General features: G+C 41.4%; 2 protein-coding genes and 1 long non-coding RNA gene across 4 annotated transcripts; 2 read left to right on the top strand and 1 right to left on the bottom strand.

Moving 5' to 3' along the window:
* The first annotated feature begins 455 nt into the window (after positions 1-455).
* LOC103468376 (GTPase IMAP family member 8) lies at positions 456-8,034 on the top strand. 2 transcript variants are annotated; one of them, XM_008415428.2, is made up of 8 exons: positions 456-1,126; positions 2,787-3,121; positions 3,266-3,376; positions 3,635-3,757; positions 4,616-4,979; positions 5,209-5,268; positions 5,844-6,184; positions 6,291-8,034. In XM_008415428.2, the coding sequence occupies exons 2-8, from the start codon at positions 2,789-2,791 to the stop codon at positions 7,815-7,817; spliced, it is 2,859 nt and encodes a 952-aa protein (XP_008413650.1). In that variant the 5' UTR covers positions 456-1,126; positions 2,787-2,788; the 3' UTR covers positions 7,818-8,034. The 2 variants fall into 2 exon arrangements, with proteins under 2 accessions (XP_008413650.1, XP_008413658.1); XM_008415436.2 differs by lacking the exon at positions 456-1,126 and having other exon boundaries at positions 3,050-3,141.
* A 2,873-nt stretch (positions 8,035-10,907) lies between these two features.
* lyl1 (LYL1 basic helix-loop-helix family member) lies at positions 10,908-20,242 on the bottom strand. The gene is made up of 4 exons (XM_008415418.3): positions 19,532-20,242; positions 17,228-18,593; positions 14,437-14,534; positions 10,908-12,922 (listed from the first exon to the last, which is right to left on the bottom strand). The coding sequence occupies exons 2-4, from the start codon at positions 17,983-17,985 to the stop codon at positions 12,402-12,404; spliced, it is 1,377 nt and encodes a 458-aa protein (XP_008413640.1). The 5' UTR covers positions 17,986-18,593; positions 19,532-20,242; the 3' UTR covers positions 10,908-12,401.
* LOC103468364 (uncharacterized) lies at positions 14,528-15,568 on the top strand. Its single transcript, XR_534207.3, has 2 exons — positions 14,528-15,419; positions 15,498-15,568. It is a non-coding gene; the product is annotated as an uncharacterized LOC103468364 (long non-coding RNA).
* Positions 20,243-20,962: the final 720 nt, after the last annotated feature.

Genomic DNA, 20,962 nt, shown 5'->3' on the forward strand with positions numbered 1-20,962 from the left:
CACACCAGTAAAGACGGGCATAATCTTGCACTCAAAATATTGAACATCTATTTCCTCATTGAAGGAATGATCAGATGATGAAACTTTTTGAGCAAAATCACCCATCTCACAACTTTGATCTTTTATCAACCACTGAAACCTTTTTTGGGAGGAGTTTTTTTTGTGTGTGTGTAAACTTGTCCCATACTTGCAGTCTAACTGTGTGCACAAAGGTTTTAAAACAAACTTAATCTATACTCAAGTGTAGACAAAATTTTTTATTTTTTTAATTTTTTTATTCTGAGATTTCACTACTGCTGAACAATACATTTATTTTTAAGACTTTTTGAACATTAACAGTGGCTAGATTTTGGAGGTTACTAAATGGCTGCTTGTTGAACTAACTTTATTTTTTTTCCATTTAAAATGAACTTTTAAGTTAATTTTGGTCTGCATGTCATTCAACATGGTTCACTGAACAACTGTAAAAGTTTTGTCGCCCCCAAAAATACCAGAGGCTGACTGAAAGCAGTACGTTTGTGAACTTGTACCTGAAGCATTTTAGATGAAATATGTAAAACAAAAAATGCAAAGCACTTTTCCATTACTTCCTTTTTGATGAAAACAAGCAGAAGGTTGTGTTTGAACCGCTGTGTCCACGTGCTGTAAACCTGTCGGGTTTCTGACGTGCCCTCACACCAACCCATGCACGGAAACGGAACATTTTCTCACAGCTTAGTTTATTATCCATGGTAACTATAAAACCCTGAAGGAGATGTTCTCTGACAGACACCAGCAGTTCTGCTTCTTCCTGGGTGCGGCAGATGAAACTTAGTGATTCACATGTGTGGCAGGTTATACCATCTCTACGCCCCAAGCTGGAATGCTCTCCTCCCTGCAGACACAGAAACCTGTTGTGCACAAAAATACACAAATAACTGTGTTAGTGCATGAGTGGTCAGAGCTGGGAGTGGTGAGATGGTAAACTCAGCAGCAGAGTGCACCTTACCTGAGCTGGGAGCTTTCACTAGACTGCTGGGAAGCGACAAGCGCTGAAGCTAACTGGATGGAAATCTTCATTTATAGGAACGACTGAAGAGAGTGGAAACTGTGTGTGACTGCAGCTTTGTAGACATCAAATACACGAGTAAGAACATTGTTTTTTTTTTTCTTTTACATGCATGTGTTCTAAGGAGATAAAAGTTTTTAATGCACTGTTGAAGCTTTAGGAGCTAAAGATTGGTTTATGTGGAGCATAAGTTTCTGGGCCGTATTAGTTTTTTTATTTTGTTTCCAAGAATGTATTGTGGTCAGAGAAAATTTGGGTTCTGTCAAGATTTCTTAGAAAAGAAACAATAACAGTTGTTACATAAATTCCATGGCGTCTGTAATTCTTTCAAGGTTTACTTGTATGCTCTTTTTTTATGTATTTATTTAACCTTTATTTTAGGTCTCTCTTTTGAAATAGAGGTGGCTAAGGGGCATGCTGGTGTACAATTGACAGAATAATTAAAAGATACAGACAAAACATAATGGAATTCACATAAGTATACCCAAAATAAAAAAACTAAATGAACTACTAGTTTGTTCATAAATTGTAACACCAGTGCACAGTGTAACGATGTCACCAACAGTGTTTTGGAGTTTGTGTGTACTTTTACATTTGTAGTTGTTTAGCATTTGCATGCTAGGCTAAATGTCAAAGTCTGAGTAGAATGTAGCTGGACTGGACTGGGCAGGTGTGGCTTATCAAACATCGTGACATCAAACAGGTTGTGGCTTCAGCCTATTGGAGCAAAGGCTTTCACTGTTCTAGTTATCTTGTCACTTAAACCACTTATAGATTTGCAAATGAAGGAACAACAAGGAACTTCCTGTAGCCTTTTCAAAACCCCCTTCTTTCATCTCAGTTGTTGCATCCAACTGAGCAAGACATTTAACCCGCCTTTCCCCACTGGTGGTGGTGGTCAAGGCATAGTGATATTTACTCAAGTTGTATTTTAGGTTCCTCCTGTAATGTCTAAGCTAATTGTTTTTCATGTATGATCGTACTGTGGGGTCTAACACGTCACTACTTCCACTTACACTGAGCCAAACTCCATCCCTCTAAATGTGAGAGATATGGAAATGTCCTTAGAACAGATTTTAAATGAACAGTTCCACTCCCAACTCTGAAGTGTGCGGGGAGGGAAGAGGTAGACATCCAGTCACAAAATCCGTGATTTTATTCGTCGCCGTAGCACTATAACCAGTGAATTAGTTTATTATTTTTGCAGAGTCACTCCAAATCTTTTGGAAAGATATATATGCAGTTAAATGTTCAATAAATTTCGCTGGTCCAGTTCTTTCAAATTCAAAATCAGTAAATGGGCGGGTTACAATTGTTAAAATTTGCATCTTGAGAAATAACTGCTGACAAATATGTAACAATGTTAGTTTAAAATGGTCAAAAAATTACCTTTGAAAACAGTTTTACTCACCATAAATTGATTTAATTTGTTTTCCATTAATTCATTTGTTACCTCCTCTGGCATCAGATGATTTTATTAAGGTAATTGAAGGTGAACGCTGTAAATGATATGATATTCAGTATGAGTAACTGGGTTGGAACGTTGTAGTTGAAAACAAAATAACTAAACATTTGTGTACTATAAACTAAAGTTAACACAAATAGTGTTTAAAACAAATTGAGGGAAATATTCAAGCAGTAAGAAATGTTTTGTTGTGAATGTGAGCGTGCCATAAATCACTGAACTGTAAATAAATATTGCATATTTGACCTACCACTCCCTCATCCTTTACATCAGGCATGAGTGAATACTTGGGAGAAGGCTACAATGGATCCTCCGCCTCAGACCTACGTCTTCTTCTCTTGGGGAACATCGGGTGCGGGAAGACGTCATCGGGGGACACCATCCTGGGCCAGCTGTCTCCCATCTATTCCAACTCCTCCAGGAGCTGCGCACAGCGGCAGGGCGTCACCGAGGGCAGGAGTGTGACCATTGTGGAGGGGCCCAGATGGTACTGGGTCAGATCCAACATGGATGACGACGCCAAAAAAGAAACCGAACGGGCCATGACCTTGGTAGCGCCGGGTCCACACGCCGTTCTGCTGCTGGTGCCCGTTTCCCAGTTCACTGAGGTCTGCCGCTGTTTCGAAACGTTCGTTTTATTTCTTAATTCAAAAATGTTTTGCCCAGTTAAGATCACCTGCAACAATTGCCTTACACCAATTCGGGCAATGCACGGTCGAAGACTGTTGAGCATTCCCTTTTTTTACCTGCAGATGGAGGGTAGAGTTCCCGCAGAGCTGGAAAAGCTGTTTGGTACTGAAGTGATGGATCACACTCTGGTGTTACTGACATGTGGAGACTATTTGATGGGGAAATCAGCCGAGGTAAAAGAACATTAAATTTAAGCATGTAAATAAAAGAAAAAAAGAAAAGGGTGATCAGTGACTCATTCAGATACTCTGTCACTAGCACTTTCTTGTTTCCTCTTTGTCTTCTTTTTCTCTGCTAACTTACTTCCTCCTTCTACCAATCATGGATTCATTAAATATTTCCACACCTGTAAGTGGTTTCCTTTTACACCAATTAAGAAGAAATGCAAAGCACTGCAGGTCAAAATTCATTCAGGCCTAATTCGTCTACAGGAATACCTGCAGGGAGAAAACCCAGGCCTGAGGCAGGTCATCGAGCGCTGCGGAGGGAGGTACCACGTCTTTAACAACCGCCAGCGACAAGACAAACAGCAGGTTCAGGAACTACTGGAGAAGGTGAGCAGATGAATCAGAAAATGATTAGCTAATAGTTATCAGTGCAGAGACTGCTCAGGCATGCTGTCGCCGTGTCACCGTCACACAGTCAGCTGCCTGGAATGTGTGCCGTTTCATTTTGCATTGTTCAATACTGAAACTAGAATCCAAATGCAATCAGGTCTGGTTGGGTGATCATGTCATTCACCAGCAGCAGCACAGCTGGAGTTGTTGGTGAATATATTTGTTTTCTGGTTAAATGTTGTCATGGAGCTAAGGGAACAGAACATTAGCTTCTTTGTAAGGACTTGCGTGACGCAGCGTTAGACTTGTCTCCCAATCTGAGCTTGGATCTGTGAAGGATAACATCACGTGAGAGTTCAGTGGGTTCCAGTTGCAAGTTGAAAAACCAGCAAGATTTGAGATTTTTGTTGTTGTGCTGCTTTGAACAAAACAAGAAGGAAACAATGTGTTTGTGTGTTCAAACACCAAGGTAACATGTTCACAAATACAGATTAATCGTTTTGTGTACAATCTGTCAAAAGTATAAGTATATAAGTATCTGTCAAAAGTATAAGTTGTTTAGTTGTGAAGATTATAAGTCCTTTGTTATATCCTGGGAACACCGAATATGTATATAACATTAAAAAAAGGATTTTAAAAAATGTAGTTAAAGGGGTATCGCGTGTGTAGAGGCAGAGTGGACACCCATACACTTAGGCTATGGTCACAACTGTCCTCGGTTCGATTTCCAACCTTTAGACTCTTGCTGCTGCTGCTGCTGAATGTCTTCCCCCAAAGGCAAAAGTGCCAAAAAAGTTATCAAAATGCATGGGAATAACTTCAGCGGTAAGCAGCTGTCATTCTATACATCAACAGATCGATAACATGGTCCAGAGAAGCGGGGTATTTTACATGAAAACAGCCCAGGAGCGAGAGCTGGATAAACGGGTGCTGGAGCGAAAGCGAGAGCTGATGGAAAGTTTTCGAGCTCAGAAGGAGGAGAAGAAAAAGTCTGTGGTGGTGAACAGCGTCCCAGACACAGACGTCTTTGGCAGAGGAGAGGAAGCTGTCAGCACCGTGGAGAGGAGAAGAGAATACAACGATGAAGTAGAAGGACGAGCAGCTGAGACTCAAGTTTCTAACGGGCTTTATTCATCTCCGGCACCTGAGCAGCCCTCATGCTCAGAGCCACAAGAAGACACGCAGTTCACCAGGACACCCAGTTTCAGACTGAATGCAGGTAGGTGCTATAAAAGATTTTAACCCGATGTGACATCTTGGGTGATTGTGACACCTTGTTTCAGCATAGTAGGCCAACATTTTTTATTTTTACACAGATGAGTATCAAACTTGTCTGTTTTTCATTCTGTTTTGTAAAGTACATTTTCCCAGAGAAATCCTTCCATTGGCTTTAATAAAATACTGTATGTGGTGAAATAATTACAGCTCTTTCTGTTTCTTCCCTGTAGATGGAGCCATACTCTCACAGATCTCTGAGGCTAAATCAAAGCCTAAATTGATCTCCACTTGTAAGTCTGACAACTGTTGCTTAAAGTGGTGGAAAAGCATTCATGCCCATCGAATCTATTTAAAGTGTTTCATGTTTCAAGGCAGAATCTTAAATGTGTTTTATCAGAACATTAATGTCACTAAAGCTGAGGAAAATTACTTTTATGATTATTCTTTTTTTTATTTTACAAATGAATATGGAAATTTGGGGTTGCATTTGTTTTGTCCTGTTTTGTGGTTGTAATGAGACAAAATGCGTAAAAGTTTATGTTATAGCAATGTTTACATACTGTATGTCTATTTAATAGTGGGTGGTGTGGTGGCCTATTTCACATTGTGCTTTAAACAAGTAGATAAGAATTTTATAGGAGCAATAAATTGCAGCAGCCAACCAGTGATGGTCTTTTATGTATGTTGTAGATTTCAAGAAATGTTTTAATACCAATATATTTCTAAGGATGCACAGTAAGCAGATTGGTAAACATGTCCAATGATTTGTTTTCACAAACACCTTTATAGTTCTGTTACATCTGGATGACAGGAAATGAAATTTTTATTTGTAATGTCCTTTGTTTCTCTGTAATTTGATTTTCAGTTCATCACAGAATCAACAGCTTTGAAGAGAATTCCCCTGAGACATTGCCTGTCTCTCCTCCTTGTTCGCCTGTTTTCTCCTCCTCCTCATACTCCACACAAACCTTCGCCACCTCTCCTTTACCCATATCCCAGTCCTCGGCACCTCCTCCGTCTCCGCCTCCGTCTCTGCCGTCATCCACCCCTGAGGTTCGTCTGGTCTTGCTCGGTCGATCCGGGTCAGGGAAGAGCACAGCTGGCAACACCATCCTGGGACAGGCAATGTTTGAGTCCAATTCGGACAGCTTCGCAGCAGTCACTCAGACGTGCGAGAAAAAGAAGGCAATGGTTGACGGAAAAAGGGTTAGTAATCGCAACCAGGAGAGTCTAGTTTGCATGTGCATTTTCTGGATTCCATAAAAAAATCTCCCTGCAACTTCAAAACTGACTGAGTTTTTCTCGCCTGCAGGTGTCGGTGGTGGACACACCTGATTGGTTCAACTCAGAGCAGACTCCAGATGAAGTAAGAGCTCAGATCTCCTCATGCATTGCTCTGTCCAGCCCCGGTCCTCACGCCTTCCTTTTGTGCGTCCCGCTGGACCAGCCGGCAAAGACAGAGCTGCAGGCCCTCTCGGCACTTGCGAAGGTTTTTGGCCCAGAGGCGGTGCAGAAGCACACCGTGGTCCTCTTTACATATGCAGATCGACTGAGGGAAAGCGGCAAAGCAGGAGGCAAGAGCGTGGAGGAATACATCGCCAGCCAGAGGGGGGATTTGGTAAAGCTGGTGGAAAAGTGCACAGACAGGTTTCACGTGATGGAGAAGGGACAAGGTTTTAGGCAGAAAAAGAACGTGGCAGAGCTTTTGGAGAAGGTGGATCAGACGGTGAAGGAAGCTGGAGGACAGTGTTATTCCAGTCCTGCTTTTCAAGAGGCGGAGGACAGAGTGAGGCAGAGACAGCTGGAGATAGCAAGGGAAAAAAAGGGCATAAAGCAAGAGACGGCACTAAAATCTGGGCAGCTCAGCACCATGAGGCAGCCTCTGGCACAAATAAATGAGGAGATGACAGAGGATGAGATTGGGAACACAAGGGATGAGGCAGAGATGAGTGTAAGCAACACAAACATAGACAGCCTTCCGCCTTTTACTGCTTCCACCATGTCACCCTCACTCCTCTGTTCTATGATGGAGAAAATGGAGTCCAGTTCCAAAATGATAACCAAACTGTTGGGGAACAGCTCAGCGTTTTTAGGACAGGGAGCAAAACAGGTGAAGGGTAGTCCGGTGTGGGGAAAAGTTGGTAGTGGTGCCCAAAACGTCCAAAAGATGGTGGTGGACAGTTCTATGTGGGAAAAGATGGGAGCTACTGCGGGTCAAATATCCAAAGCCGTGGGTGACAGGGTTCCCCAAAAGGTTGTGGATGGTTCTGCGTGGGTGGGATCTGGGGCAAAAGCTGTGACTGCAAGTCCAATGTGGGGAAAAATGGGTTCAGGGGCCAAACTGGTGGCCAATAGCTCGAAGCATGTCGGAGCTGGGCTCGGAACCAGAGCAAAGAATCTGGCTAAGAGCCCCTTGTGGGGGCAGGTGGGTTCTGGTGCCAAAACTGGAGCTAAACTGATGGCAGATGGTTCAGTGAAGGTTGGAGCTGGGATCAGTGCTGGTGCAAAGAAGATGGCACAGAATCCCGTTTGGGGGAAGATGGGTTCTGGAGTCAAATCAAGGGCCAAAATGGTGAAAGAGAGCTCAGTCTGGGGAAAAATGGGAGATGCTGCCAAACAGGTGCCGAAGACTGTCATCATTGGTGCAATCCTGGGTCTGGTTCTTGGTGTGATTTTGGCCGGCGTGATAGGTGGGGCTGTCGGGACAGCTGCTGGATCTGGAGTTAGTGAGGTGGTCCGGCGCAAATTCAGCAAGGAAAATGCATCAGATGGAACCAGAAACAGTCAGACGCCAGTGAGCAGCAGCATCGGTGGCACGCAACTCAAGAAAACAAAATAAAAGACTGGAATGGACTATTCATGCTAAATTTACAGCAGTGGAAAATTATCCATTGGGATCATCATCTTATGAATAACTGCTTCATCGATGATTTTTCTGGCATCTATGCTTTGTCTTATTTTATTTCGGTTCAGCTTTGTCCCAATATTTGTACATAGTGAAATCTGTGCATGTTGGTAATTAAAGTAGATTGATATTCAGGTTTTTGTGTATATATTTTCAAAAAATCACATGTTCATTGAAAACTAAGTTTACCTAAAACGGTTTGTTTTTGAAAATAAGTATCTAATTCTGATCTTGATAATAGAAAAAAAAAATATTTTGTGAGCAAAATTAAAATCTTACAATTATTTACAAAATTTGTGTCTATTTTTCAGAGGCCAAATATCTTATAGTAAAGGAAAAGTAATTTATTCCATCATACTTAAAAAAAAAAAGACATTCTTTGTGCATTGATCCTATGGTTCTCAAACTGTGGTGCAAGCACCACTGGTGGTTCCTACACCACTGATAAGAATAATAACACTATATTATTGCAACTATGACCATGAGATAAACATTTGGGAACCATTTTTAACTTGAAAGTCATGGCATTTGGATTAAAATTTTTTTTTTTTCATATTTGTAACTTGAATATAGAAATACAATGCACCATTCTTTAACCAAACATTCAGTAGTCCCGGTACACTGTCCCTTCCCGTAAACCTAACCATTACCACCAGTACATGGCTAAACCTAAACATAACCCAAACTCAATTCACATCTGAGTCCTGAACCTAACCCCTAACCTAAAAACAGCACTTCTTCTCATGGGACACAGGCTTTGGGTCCCATAAGGAGAAGTCAGTCCTCACAAAGTAGTTTTTGCTGGAAAAATGGGCCTTACACACACATGCACACACACACATTAAAAACAAAAATAGGGGATTTTGGCATTTGAGGTGTTTTAGAATGGCAGCTCTAATCTTCAGTGTCTGAACAGTAGGCATGCTTTACAAACATGACGGGGCCTTTGCATGGTGTCAGGAAATTTATTCTTTTCACCAGTTTGGTACGTCATTGAAACTGTGAAATATGTGGCAATGATGGTCAGTTTTATCACAGAAATGTTAGGAGCTTTCTGCTGTGTCATTCTAAAACCCCGAAGCAGCTATTTTGTTAACGCAATATCCGAAAAGAGGCGTCCTCATTTGCATGCTGCAGTCCTGCCTGTGCTACCAAAATATAACTGGCAGGTTAGTCGGCGCTTGGCAGAGGAAATGAGGCTAGAGGTGCAGTATTTGTCTGGCATGGAGGAGAACGGGTGGGAGCAAAACGCATTATCTCTGCGTCCCAGGCTGGCATGTGTGACCCTGCGTGACCCCTGTATCAGGAGGAGAGAGGGTTAACACACCAGCTGTCAAAAGGGACAGCTCAGGATTTTTGAAAAAGTTTAAAGACAGTTCTAACATCCTACATGGAGTAGATAGCTCTCTTGGTGTCTTTCGTTTAGTATAAATCCAGTTAAGTTGGACCTAAAGAGGCAAAGACGAAAGTGGACGTTTAGTGTCAAAAACACCAAAGAGATTCTGATAAATTCTGTCTTATAAACTTTTGAAGTATTGTCTTGTTTGCTTTAAGTGGTTATTGAGAAAGAGGCCAGTGACAATTTACAAAAAATTGAAGCAGGTGTGAAATGTGTTTACTGATAATGACACATCATAATGAGTCTCCATTTCTCATGTAAATAATTGAAAGCTTCTATGTAGAAAAACAAACACTAACAAAAAAAAAACACCTAATGCAAACAGCTTAAAGGTTTGCATAAACCATTGTAAAGTTTGAGGAATAAAATAGTTTTAAGATGTTGTCTTCTTGGTCTCTCAAATTATCCGTTAGCTTTGTCCTCTGGGGATTTATATTTATATTAAATTTAGACATCACGTGAATTAGCTACTGCAGGTAGGATGTTAACTGCTTGTAACCTTTAAATTGCTTTAAAAAAAAAACTTGATCTATCCCTTAAGGTTTCAAGCTAAAAAGATAACCTAAGCTAAATAAATTCAACAAATGCAGGTTGGTGAAATTTCCTGATAGCATCTTTTATAGTTATTAAATTAAGCCAGCGTGCATATAGCATTTAAAACTTAAAGCCTCAGAATTATGCTGAGTTCAACTCGTTACGGCACATAAATCTAATCTCAAAGTTGCTTTTGTTTTGTATGTTGAGAAGCCTTTAAACTCAGACAAATTGTGCGAGTGTGTCTGAGATTGCAGCCCCCTTCTGTGGCATCTGAAAGAAGCAGGGTGGGGACGGAGCAACTTGGCACAGAAAAGCCGACAGATGCAGCCGTAGCAGCGTTGTGAAAGCTGCCCTTCCTGTTGTGTGATCCTGAAACTGGCTGCACAGGGTTTCCCAGAGCATCCTGGTGGTTTTTTAAATTTATTTATTTGGGCCTACCTTTCTCTCACTCAGTGATCACTGCCCCTCATGCCCGAAAACCTCTCATCGAACACACACTCACACGCAACCACCACCCCCGCCCTCCTTCAGGAAGCTTGTTGGCCATCAATGAGACAGCACTAACTGTAGCCGTTTCCTGGCCACTTGATAGAGCCACAGCTGAACCTCGCCCCGCAGCTTTTCGCTTTCCTCCTCCTCCACGCTGAACCCCATCTTTAACCACATCCCACATCCATCCTGACCTTTTTCAACCTCAACCGCACAGCCAAAACTGCCGCTCTCATAAATCTATGACCCTGCTGTGCAAAAGCACCCGTGGAGCAGGAAGCTTTATGGGTATTTTCTGAAAATTCCAGCTAAATCTTCATGGTGTTACAATAAACTTAGAAACACAAGAACACGTTGTCTGTGTTAAAAAAAATATGTTGAAGAGAAGGAATGTCTAGCCGTAGTATCTATATGTCATTTAATCAAACAGTTGTTGCTTTTTTGCAGTCAAATCTCACAGATTTCAGTTTACGGAACTTTGTTTTTTTTTTTTGGGAGGCCGAATGTTCCCTGAACTGAGCACAGCAAAAACATTTGGATGTGTTGAGAAATAGTGCTGACTGTGAGTTGTCTTCGGAGAGCAGTAAGAGGATGTCAAATAAGGAACAGCAGAGTAAAACACACTTTATTATTGTCTGTTAGAAGTTGTGTCACAACTTCAGGGTGGAACCATGGACCCGCTTCTTTTCAACAAGGACAGGAGGAACACAGAACACAGTGTGAAGCATGCCATGAGCTTTTCTGCTGGTGCGATGAAGATTGTAACTGTACACGTAAACATCTACGATGCAGACAGGAACGAAAAACATTTTTGAGAGCTAAAGCCATGTTTGCCATATTTTCTCAAAATAAATCAATTCCAAAAGAGGCAAGAAGTTACTGGAATCTATGCTGCCATTTCTGGATGTAAGGTGGCAGTTCCTTCCAAAAGTATTTTAACATTTTCACAGCCTCAAGTGTCCAGGCATTTTCAAGTAGCATCCTAAGACAGAATATTGCAAAGTATTGCATATGTGAAGAGGAGGGAAAATGATTTTCAAAATATTCTATGAATAAAACATTCTGAAAAATGTAGCAAGCAATCTATTCATCCTGTGAGAAAGTAGTTTCTTTAACTATCTTTTACTGTAAGCTTTTTTTTTTAATTTATTACCAATTTCTTTTTCGCAAAATAGCTCAAGCTCATTCAGAATGGACAGAGAGCATCTGTGAGCATCAATTAACAATTCTTGAGTCAGATTTTTATCTATGAAAGATCTGGACTTTGACTTAGCCGTTCCAATACTGTCTGCAGGGTGAACCCTCAGCCCCAGTCAGGAATCTTTTACCGCCTATAACAGGTTTTCTTCTAGGATTAAGTTGTTTAGATTAATTTATCTTCCCATCAACTCTAACCAGGTCCCTGCTGAAGAAAAAAAAACAAAACATCCCCACGGCGTGACGGTGACACCGCCATGTTTTATCATGTGTGTGTTCAAGGTGCTTTACTTCTCCACAGCTTTCTCCTTGGCATGTTTGCTGTATTCGTGGGTCTTAATGATGCTGTTTGTTCGCTAACAAACATCTGAGGAACAGTTGTATTCATGCTGTCTTCTGAAGGCAGATCATTATATTGTATTTTATTCAAGGATATGGGAAATAAAGAGTCTGAATGCAAATATTATGCTACACTTTTGAAACTTCAACTCCTCGGTTATGTGCTGCTTCTTGTTGATTTATAATGAATCCCCATAAAACACATTGGTGTAGAATGGATGTGATGCCATATGAAATAGGGATGTGTTTACTTTTGTAGTGAACTATAGCTTGCTCCAGATTATTGGGTTGCAATATATTTTGACTGTTCTGTTAAATTTCATGCCTAAACCTTCCGCTAAGGTTTATTTCATGCGTGACACTTCAAAATCAACGTTTGCACGTTACCACAGAAACACAGGCTATTAAAAGTATGAAATACCACCAAAATGGACATTTTATTCACACTACTTAGAAGCAGATTTTCAAAAACTGGATAAAAAAAGTATTACTCTTGGCAGCTCCTGGTTTGTTACATGTTATACTTTCCACCCAGTGCCTCTGCAGGTCTTTCAAAGTCACCGCTCATCATTTGTAGCAGCAACCATCCTAATCTGACCTTTAACTTTTCCCAGAATGTCGTGCGTTACCAAAGAGGTCTTTGCCCCAAAGCTCTCCTCGCTGTCCGTGTCTCCGTAGCAGCTGGACGTTGCTGGAGAGTTCACCAATGCGATGACTGAGTCGGTTGAATCTCTGTGGGCCGACGCCACAGCAGCGGGACGGACTGCTGCGGGCGGCGTGTCCCTCTGAAACAGAGTCCTCTGACTGGTACCGTCCAGCCCAGCAGCCCTGCTGTCATCATCTGCTCGGTCCTCGGCGGAGTTCCTGCTCTTGTCCTGAGCCTGGTCGTTGAGCAGCGTGACCAGGAAGTTGATGTACTTCACGGCCAGACGCAGGATTTCGTTCTTGCTGAGCTTCTTGTCGGGCGGGTGCGTAGGAATCAGTTTCCTGAGCTCGGAGAAAGCTCCGTTCACGTTCTGCTGCCGCCAGCGCTCGCGACTGTTGGTGAACACCCGGCGGGCAAGTTTCTGAGGAGGGCCTGACAGAAACGCATGAATTAAACGCGTTAATTAACAAGACATTGCTTGCGTTTTTCAAATTATGTGTAAGTGGTATGAGAAGACAACGTTGGTTATTATTCATAAGCAGGCACAATGAACAACTTGTTAAATTTCCCACTCTGAGCAAATGGTAGCTTTCTGCGCTAATGCAGTTTGATCAAATTGTAGCGACTCCACAAATATTTTTGCAAATGATATCCATAAAAAAAAAAAAAAGAAAATTAAAAACAATACATTTAAAATACATGCATTTGAAGTTAGTGCTTCAAATGCAGGAAAAACTAAAAATCATTCTTTATATTTTTGTCTACATAACTGCTAAATCATTCGTAAGCTAAATTTGTAACTACTTGCTTTCAAAGTGTTTTATGTTTAAAGATACTATTAAACTGGTTTTAAATGGCATTGAGTAGTACAGGAAAACACCCTCAAATTTAAAGTCTTTCAATTAATTACCCAATGCTTTCCTAAATTATTCATCAGAATTTGAGTCTTATATTAAATCCAGGACTTTTTACATGTATCATTCATGCACTTACTATTATTGAGGTAACATTGCTGTCTTTGTTTGTTTGTTTCAGTTTTTTCCTTTACAAATTAAGGTCCTTGCTTTCTGATAATGAAAACAACAGCAATGTGAATGTGAATACTTGCTTAAAAGTTATTTTTGAAAAACTAGTTTAACTTGGACAAATGAACGCATATTCATATTCTTCTCTTCACCTCAACCATAAAAAGCACAGAGCATTTTCTGATATTATTACTGCAATATTTAAACTAAAAGAAAAATATTAAATTAGGTTATAAAACTATATCAAATGAAGCCTTTCCACTTCTACGATTTTTCATGGACCGTACACATTTTTTTCAATTTAAGTTGAAGCTTAATACACTCTAAAGTCATGGATATTAAAAAGTACCATTAACTAAAGTCACTTCAACACTGAAGTCAGGCCTGTTGCTGAAAATGTAACACTGTAAAGTAACTCTGTAGGAGGGATTTTCTTCTGCTTGTGCAGTGGCGGTGAGATGCTTTGAGAAATCTTGACCCACTCAGCTGTTCTAGCCTCATCAGGTCAGGAACCGAAGCGTTTTTATTTTTAGAAAATGCTTTATTGCTTTGATCCCTTTTGCATCTGCTTTGAGGCTGACGTAAAAAAGGTTGGTGGATGGTGGGTGCAGCAGATTGAGACAGAAAATGGCCAAAATAATGATAGATGAATAAATAAATTGTTTTGTGAATTTCTCCCGTAATGCATAAATTTATCTCATAAGAAAACAAGTTTCATGAGTTCACTTTGTTTTTGTTTTTTTATTTCATTAATGCCATTTCTGTAGAGATTCAACAGGAATAAGCAGGGATAATGTTAACAATATATTATATGACATTTCATTTGTAACTTAAGGACCAGGTTCTCATAATATGTGCAATGGAGGTAATTTCTGAAAAGAAAATGCAAATTACTATTTCCAAATCTTTACTGAAACTCACATTCGTTGATCTCCATCTCAAAATGAGAAGAGGGCCTCCTCTTAATGCTGATGTTGTTGTTGACACTATAGCTTCCTCCTGATGGTCCCAGGTAGGAACTAAGAAATTAAAATACACATTAAACAATAAGCAACATAAATTATATGCAACAGAGGTAAAAAAAACAAAAAAACAGTTGGGATCTTTCACCACCTGTAATTTTAGGTGCTGCTACATAAAGAGAGTGTAGTGAAGAGGCATTAATAAAGTTTGTTTAAAATTATTGTGACGGCATTTATTAAGATGTCCCTCTCAGCTCTCAAAACTCTTGGCTTTCAGATGATTTTTCTTCTACATGTTCAACTATTTAAACTAATAAAAAGAGTGGCAACTGCCTTATTCCCCACAAAATAGTCCACAGTGAAAAATAATCTACTTTCTTAATTAGTCGGCAGCAAAATTGTGTCATGTTTCTGGCCCGTCTGCCTGCTATGTTTCTCTCCTCTGTACTCCTCATCAAGCTCATCTGGTTCACCTGCATGCTGCTGCGCTGGAGCACAATCAGGCTCATGTCTTCCACCTGTTCTCCAGCAGTTATATTCAGCTCTCAGGCAGGCAGACGGTGCCAGATTTTTGAAAGCCATCGAGTGAGTAGATATCCAGCGTTCTTCCTGACCTGACCACGATCACGAACACATTTTTGACCCTTGGATTTTCCTGCCTTGCCTTGCCCACGTCGGATTCTTCACTGGCTTCTGTTTTCTGGTCTCGACCCTGTTTCTGCCTTTTGACCTCTGCCTCCTGCCTCGCCCTTGGATATTGTCTGCCTGAGATTGCCTGCTAGTACTGGACCCTTTTTCCGTGACCTGACCACTGCTCTTCGCCCAACCCTCAGATACGTTTGTCTGGTCCTGTCTGCCCTAAACCCTGTGCCTCCCAGTCCTGTGCCACTTGTCTTTTCCACTGTGCTACCTGGATCCCTCATCCCCCACAACCCCAGGAAGGTTAGTGATCTTTTCCCTTACAGACTTTTGGCCTTCCCCTCCTACCTACAACCCTCTAACCTGATTCTCTGTCCTCAGAGGTTCCTGCTCCTGGCTCGTGGTTCCCCGTCCCTATACCCGGTTCTCAATAAAGACCTTATTGATTTTTACTCTGTGTCTGACTGAAATTTCGGGTCCTCAGGTCTGAACATTACAAATTGAGGAAATCGTCCTTTGTGGAACAGAAACTAACGTAACAGGAGAGCTTTAAACTGAAGGACCAAACAGCTGCCCCAGTACAACTTGAAGAGGTGTGCTGCCTTTCCTCTGTGCAGTTCAGGCTCCTGTCAATCACAGCGGGACACTGTGAAATCCCGGCAGTTTGAGTTTTTACGCAAGACAGAAATTTGCCATTGTTAGTGAGCGTGTTTGTCATTAAAGCTCACATCTCAGGAAGTTGCTCTCAACTGGTGTTCATAATGTTGGGTACTGCTGTTTCTTTCTAAGTTGTCTTTTTGTGTGTCGTTATTGAAGGTGTATTTAATAAATGCATAATTTACAAGTTGAAGCAGCTTTCAGAGTTTCAGGCTTGATTTATCTGTGATCAAACATCCTGGCTATATCATTCATTTCTATACTTGACTGGATTGTCAGAAAGAGGCTGTTTTGCTGTACAATTTGTAGTAGACATAAGAGATAAACACAAAAATATACAACTTGCAAGAGTAGAGAAAACAGAAAAGTGGCAGAAATGATGCATGTAAATTTTCCTAGTCTTTAATAAGAATCTGGAAAATGTTGTGCAGATTTGCGCTGAGCTTCCATCGCTCTGATACTCCTGGCTGAAGTAGAGTAGGTGAATTAGTGAGTCCACCTGTTTTAAAATTACTGTTAGTTAGTATGAATCCAGCGGTTCTGAGAAGGCCTAGGAAGTTTGTTGAAGATTATTACAGCACCACGATGAAGACACGGAGCAGACAAGTTGAAGTTGTTGAGAGTTTTTAAAGCGGCGTTAAGTTCTGAAATAATATCCCAGACTTGAACATCTCTCGGAGCTCTGTTTAATCCATCAGGCTGCTGTCAGTCATGCACTCTACAAATCTGCTCTTTATGGGAAAGTGGAAAGAATAAAGCCGTTGTTGAAAGAAAGCCATGCAGGGGAGGCAACAAACGTGTGGAAGAGCGTGTTCTGCTTGATGAGACCAAAATAGAATATTTTTGATCAACATGCAAAAACTGGTATGCATGTGTGTGTGTGTGCGTGTGTGTGTGTGCGTGTGTGCGTGTGTGTGTGTGTGTGTGTGTGTGTGTGTAGTGGAAAACTAACTGCACATTGACCTGAACACTTCATCCTACCGCGGAACGAGGTGTCGGTCTCAGAGACATCGAGTTCCTGTAAAACTAACAACCCACCTGTTTAAAGCTGCTTTGAACTATTATAAATGGAACACTGACCAAAATATTTGATGTGTACTGATGGTTTTAACAATGGCGCTTGACAAAATGTAATGTGTGTTACTCTAACTATAACTGTTGACTATATGATGTGGAGATTATGTTTTTATGCGCTTTGAAATGCACAGATAACTGCTACACAAGTAAATTTGATTGATTGATTGATCATGCTGTGATCGATAATGTTTTAAATCACGGCGTGTTTATATGCAAGCATCATCCTGTCCAGACTATATCTGTCTAATCGGACTGATGTCGAGCTCTCTGGAAGTGAAAGACTAACTCTGATGTGCAATGTGCCGAATCTGAGGTGGTAATGAGGCAAAAAAGTTGGGAGTGACATACAGTACATAAATGCAAAAGTCAAATCTCACCTGGTGAGGAATGGGTGTGTGGGGAGATACTGCTGAGCCAGGAGGGGCCCAGAAGGGCCAGTGGAGGGGCCTCCAGGACTTCCAGATAATCCTGACGCTCCAGGACTGATCATGGTCAAACAGGTCTGCTGGCTGCGCCGAATGTCCCTGTGGGGTCCGGGGATGAGGCTGGGAATTGGGTGGAGGGCAGTCAAAGGGGTGTTGGGGAGAGGCAGAGGGGGCTTGCTGTGACCGAGGCTGATGACTGGAATGTGTGGAGGAAGAGGAGACAGTGAGGATGATGAGGGGACAGCTGAGGTGGAAGCTGCAGGCGGAAGGGGGCACGGAGACGTCTTGGCTGGAGCGGGGAGGAGCGGCGGTGGGGAAGAAAGAGTCGGGGATCCGTCTGTAGATGCGGGAGCATTAGAGGCAATGCTTTTTGATCCCTCAAGTTTTCCCATCTCGTCATCTTGAGCCGTCTCCCTGAGAGCAGACTCAGGCGGGTCATATGCACCTGCTTGGTGACTGGTTAACACCGTTGTCAGGATGATGGGAGATCGAATCGCGGCCGGAGCAGAGATGTTCATATGTTCTTTTAGCTCAGCTTTATTTACGGGTTGTGGGCTTCTAGTGGGATCCAAGGACGTTGAAGGACTGTGCGGCTCCACGGATGCAGAGGACTGTGAAGAGGTAGAAGACGAGGGAGAGGAAGAGGAGGTGGGACGAAGGAGGTCAGGCGGGGAGGCAGGTGGAGCAGAATGTTTCAGTTTTTCCATCATGGTGCTGATGTCTTTGGAGTAAAGAATCGCTTATCAGCCTCGTTCTTCTTTCAGAAAGTGCTCCTCTTTGAGATAAACTGATGGTGTCATGTTCATCAATAAGAGTCCGGAAAGGTGACTTCTTGTCCTAACCCTAACTCCTCCAATTTGTTTCCAGGTTTTGTTAATCTGTTAAAGGTAGGGCTTCCTCTAACCAACCTGAAACCCATCCAATCTGATTGGTGTTCCAATGTCAGCAAGATGCTCTTTTGTGTCTGAGTTGTTGTAGCTTCTTGTGTCTGATGACTTCCTGGTCACTCTGAGGTAACAAATGCATTGCAGTCCTCACAGTGCTGAACGAACTGGACTCGCGTCTTTACAACTGGATCCGGTGACGGCATACAGCAGAGTTTGATCTAAATTTAAATGTATGTGTCTGTAATTTTCTTACAGTACATCCTGAGTGGCAAAGTTTATGTTCTCAACAAATCCCCAGTGACTGCTTTTCTTAAGTCTGTTTAGCTGTCTGTAGCGTGTGTGTGTGTGTGTTGTCTGAGGATGTGACTCAAAATCTCTGGAAGGATTCGAAATGACCCAGATCCTTGAAGATTGGACTGGTATCAAAGAATCTGCCGAACAAAAGAGAGAATTAAAAACAATGGTAAGATACCCTTTTCATAAGCTTGAAAGGTCAGCTCTAGTGTTGCTGTTACTAAAACTGTCATCGAAATCACTTTGTTTTTCCTATCATGCATTGATTGTGGTGAGCCTTTTTTTTTTGCTGAATACTGAGGAAAATAGTTGTTCTACTATAAGGAGAAACAGTCATTCCCTCCACCCCACCCCTGCAGAGCGAAGTACTTCTAATTTACAGGTTTTGCAATAGCAATTGTTCCTGTTTTGTCTTTTCTGGTCATCGTGACTTTAGTTTTGAGCAGTTCCGTCTTTCTCTGAGTTGTCTAGGGACGACTCCTGCAAGTGAATTCAAATGAAATCTCTTTGCGGCGCCGTTAAATTTAAACTCCGTGCAAAAATATATATTGGTTAAAACGAACTTGGTGGAAGCTGCGCATGCAGAGCTCTGATAATAATCTCCCTGCACTGTAAATAACCGAAACCGGGTTGCTCTCATCATTTAGCTTGTTTTGTATTGCAATTCAACAGAGCACTATTAAAATGAATGCTTGTCTTCTTTTTGGTGTTCTATATTTTTCTTTTTCTTTCTTTTATTTTTGCATTTAATTATAAATATTAGTTTATTGTCTATGATAAATATTAATTTTGGAATGATGATCAGAGAAAAAATGAAAAACAGTGCAACTTTAAAGCAAAAAACATAATTTTAAAGAAAAAAATCAAGATATTTTTAACAACAGAAATTCTCTCTTACAAACCATAATATTTTCATCGCAACAGTATTTCCCTGGAAGTCTTTTTGAACGTCCCACCTGTACCATATGGTGCGCTGAACACAACTCAATACTTCAAAAACAAACTGCAGACTTATTTCAATTCTGACTACAAATGTAAAAATTCAAAAGGCAGCCAAAGTAATCTGATTACTTACTGACACATGGCGTGTGGTTCCTCGTCTGCCTGTCACGTAAAATCCGTCAGAGTCGAAATGATCTGAGAAGGAGCATGTTGAATGTGCGCAGCACTTAAACGGCGTCTCCCTCCTCCCTCTGCTCAGCCGCACTCCATGCAATCCTGTCAGCGTCCGCCTGTCAGTGTCTGAGGTCAGAACTGGAGCCAAACTGTCTGACATTACTCAAAAAGTGCCTTCCTACAGATGTGAATCCCCTTCAGAACTACAAATGATATACAAGTGTTAATGTTGTAAAGAAACAGCTGAAGAGAAACAGACTTAACCTGAGGTCTCCGTTGAAGCATAAATATTTCTTTTTTTTTTTTTTTTTGACAAAGATGAACTCAAAGCATGAAGATTGACAGCTCTGGTCTCTCCTTCCCCCCACTTTCTGTCCCTGTGTCACCCTCACCTATCTGTCTTTCGCCGTTCTGTCTATCCCAATCCCACTTCTTCGCCAAAAAGACACAATGATTTAGTTGGTTGCCAGAGTTCTGGCACTGGCAAAGGAGAGGTGGAGAGGTGGGAGAGCGAGGAGAGGGGGGAGAGAAAGGGAGCCATGTTGCAAGGAGAGTTTTCCGCTCCCTGCTGGACAAGAGGATGTGCTAGTACAATGTGGTGGCTGCTGATAAGAGCCTCAAAAGCTGCCTGTGGTCTACAGATAAGGAACCACCACTCCTCCTATACCCCCCAACCCCCCAACACCAGTGCACACGCACACGCATGCACACAAAAACACACGCACCCCTACATGCATGTATGCACACAAACACGGTGCTGGACTGGTCAGTCCCAGACTTTGGAAGGAGTTGGGCTGTTCGAGCATGTGCTGCTGTATGTGCTATTGCACGGACATCACATTATAGTAAATAGAGACTGTAACGTTTAAAACATTCAAAGTCGGAAAAACAGTTATGAAAAGTTCATCTGGATGTGTGAACATATCTGGATGCGACATATCTCTTATTTATTCTAAAGGTTATTCTAAATAAAGAGGAATGACTTATTTTGTGAAAGTATGATACAGTCATTATACATATTCATTTCAAATCAGAAACCAGTTCCTTTCAAATGCTAGTTAAAATCAATCAAATGGAGAACATGATCTTTTTCTCTTTTCTTTTTTTATTCCTTACAACAATGTAGCTCTGAGTCATTGGGGGGTATCCTCTTCTACATCCAGAGATTTACTCTTTGTGTCATTCTTCTTCATAAAATACATCTAGCTTTGTCAGATTAGATGGACAGCATGCCTTTGAACAGTTTCTTAGTTGAAATTTCAGGACTGGATTTTGGCATTGATGTGAACTATTATGGTTTTGGTTGTAAGTTCAGTCTGGAAGGTGAACCTCCATCCTATAGCTCAAGTCTTTGTCTAAATTCTTGAAGAAAACCAAACTCACAGTTTAT

The sequence above is a fragment of the Poecilia reticulata genome, chromosome 1 (genome assembly GCF_904066995.2).
Source record: "Poecilia reticulata chromosome 1, P_reticulata-male-v2, whole genome shotgun sequence".
In the NCBI taxonomy this organism is placed as follows: domain Eukaryota; kingdom Metazoa; phylum Chordata; class Actinopteri; order Cyprinodontiformes; family Poeciliidae; genus Poecilia; species Poecilia reticulata.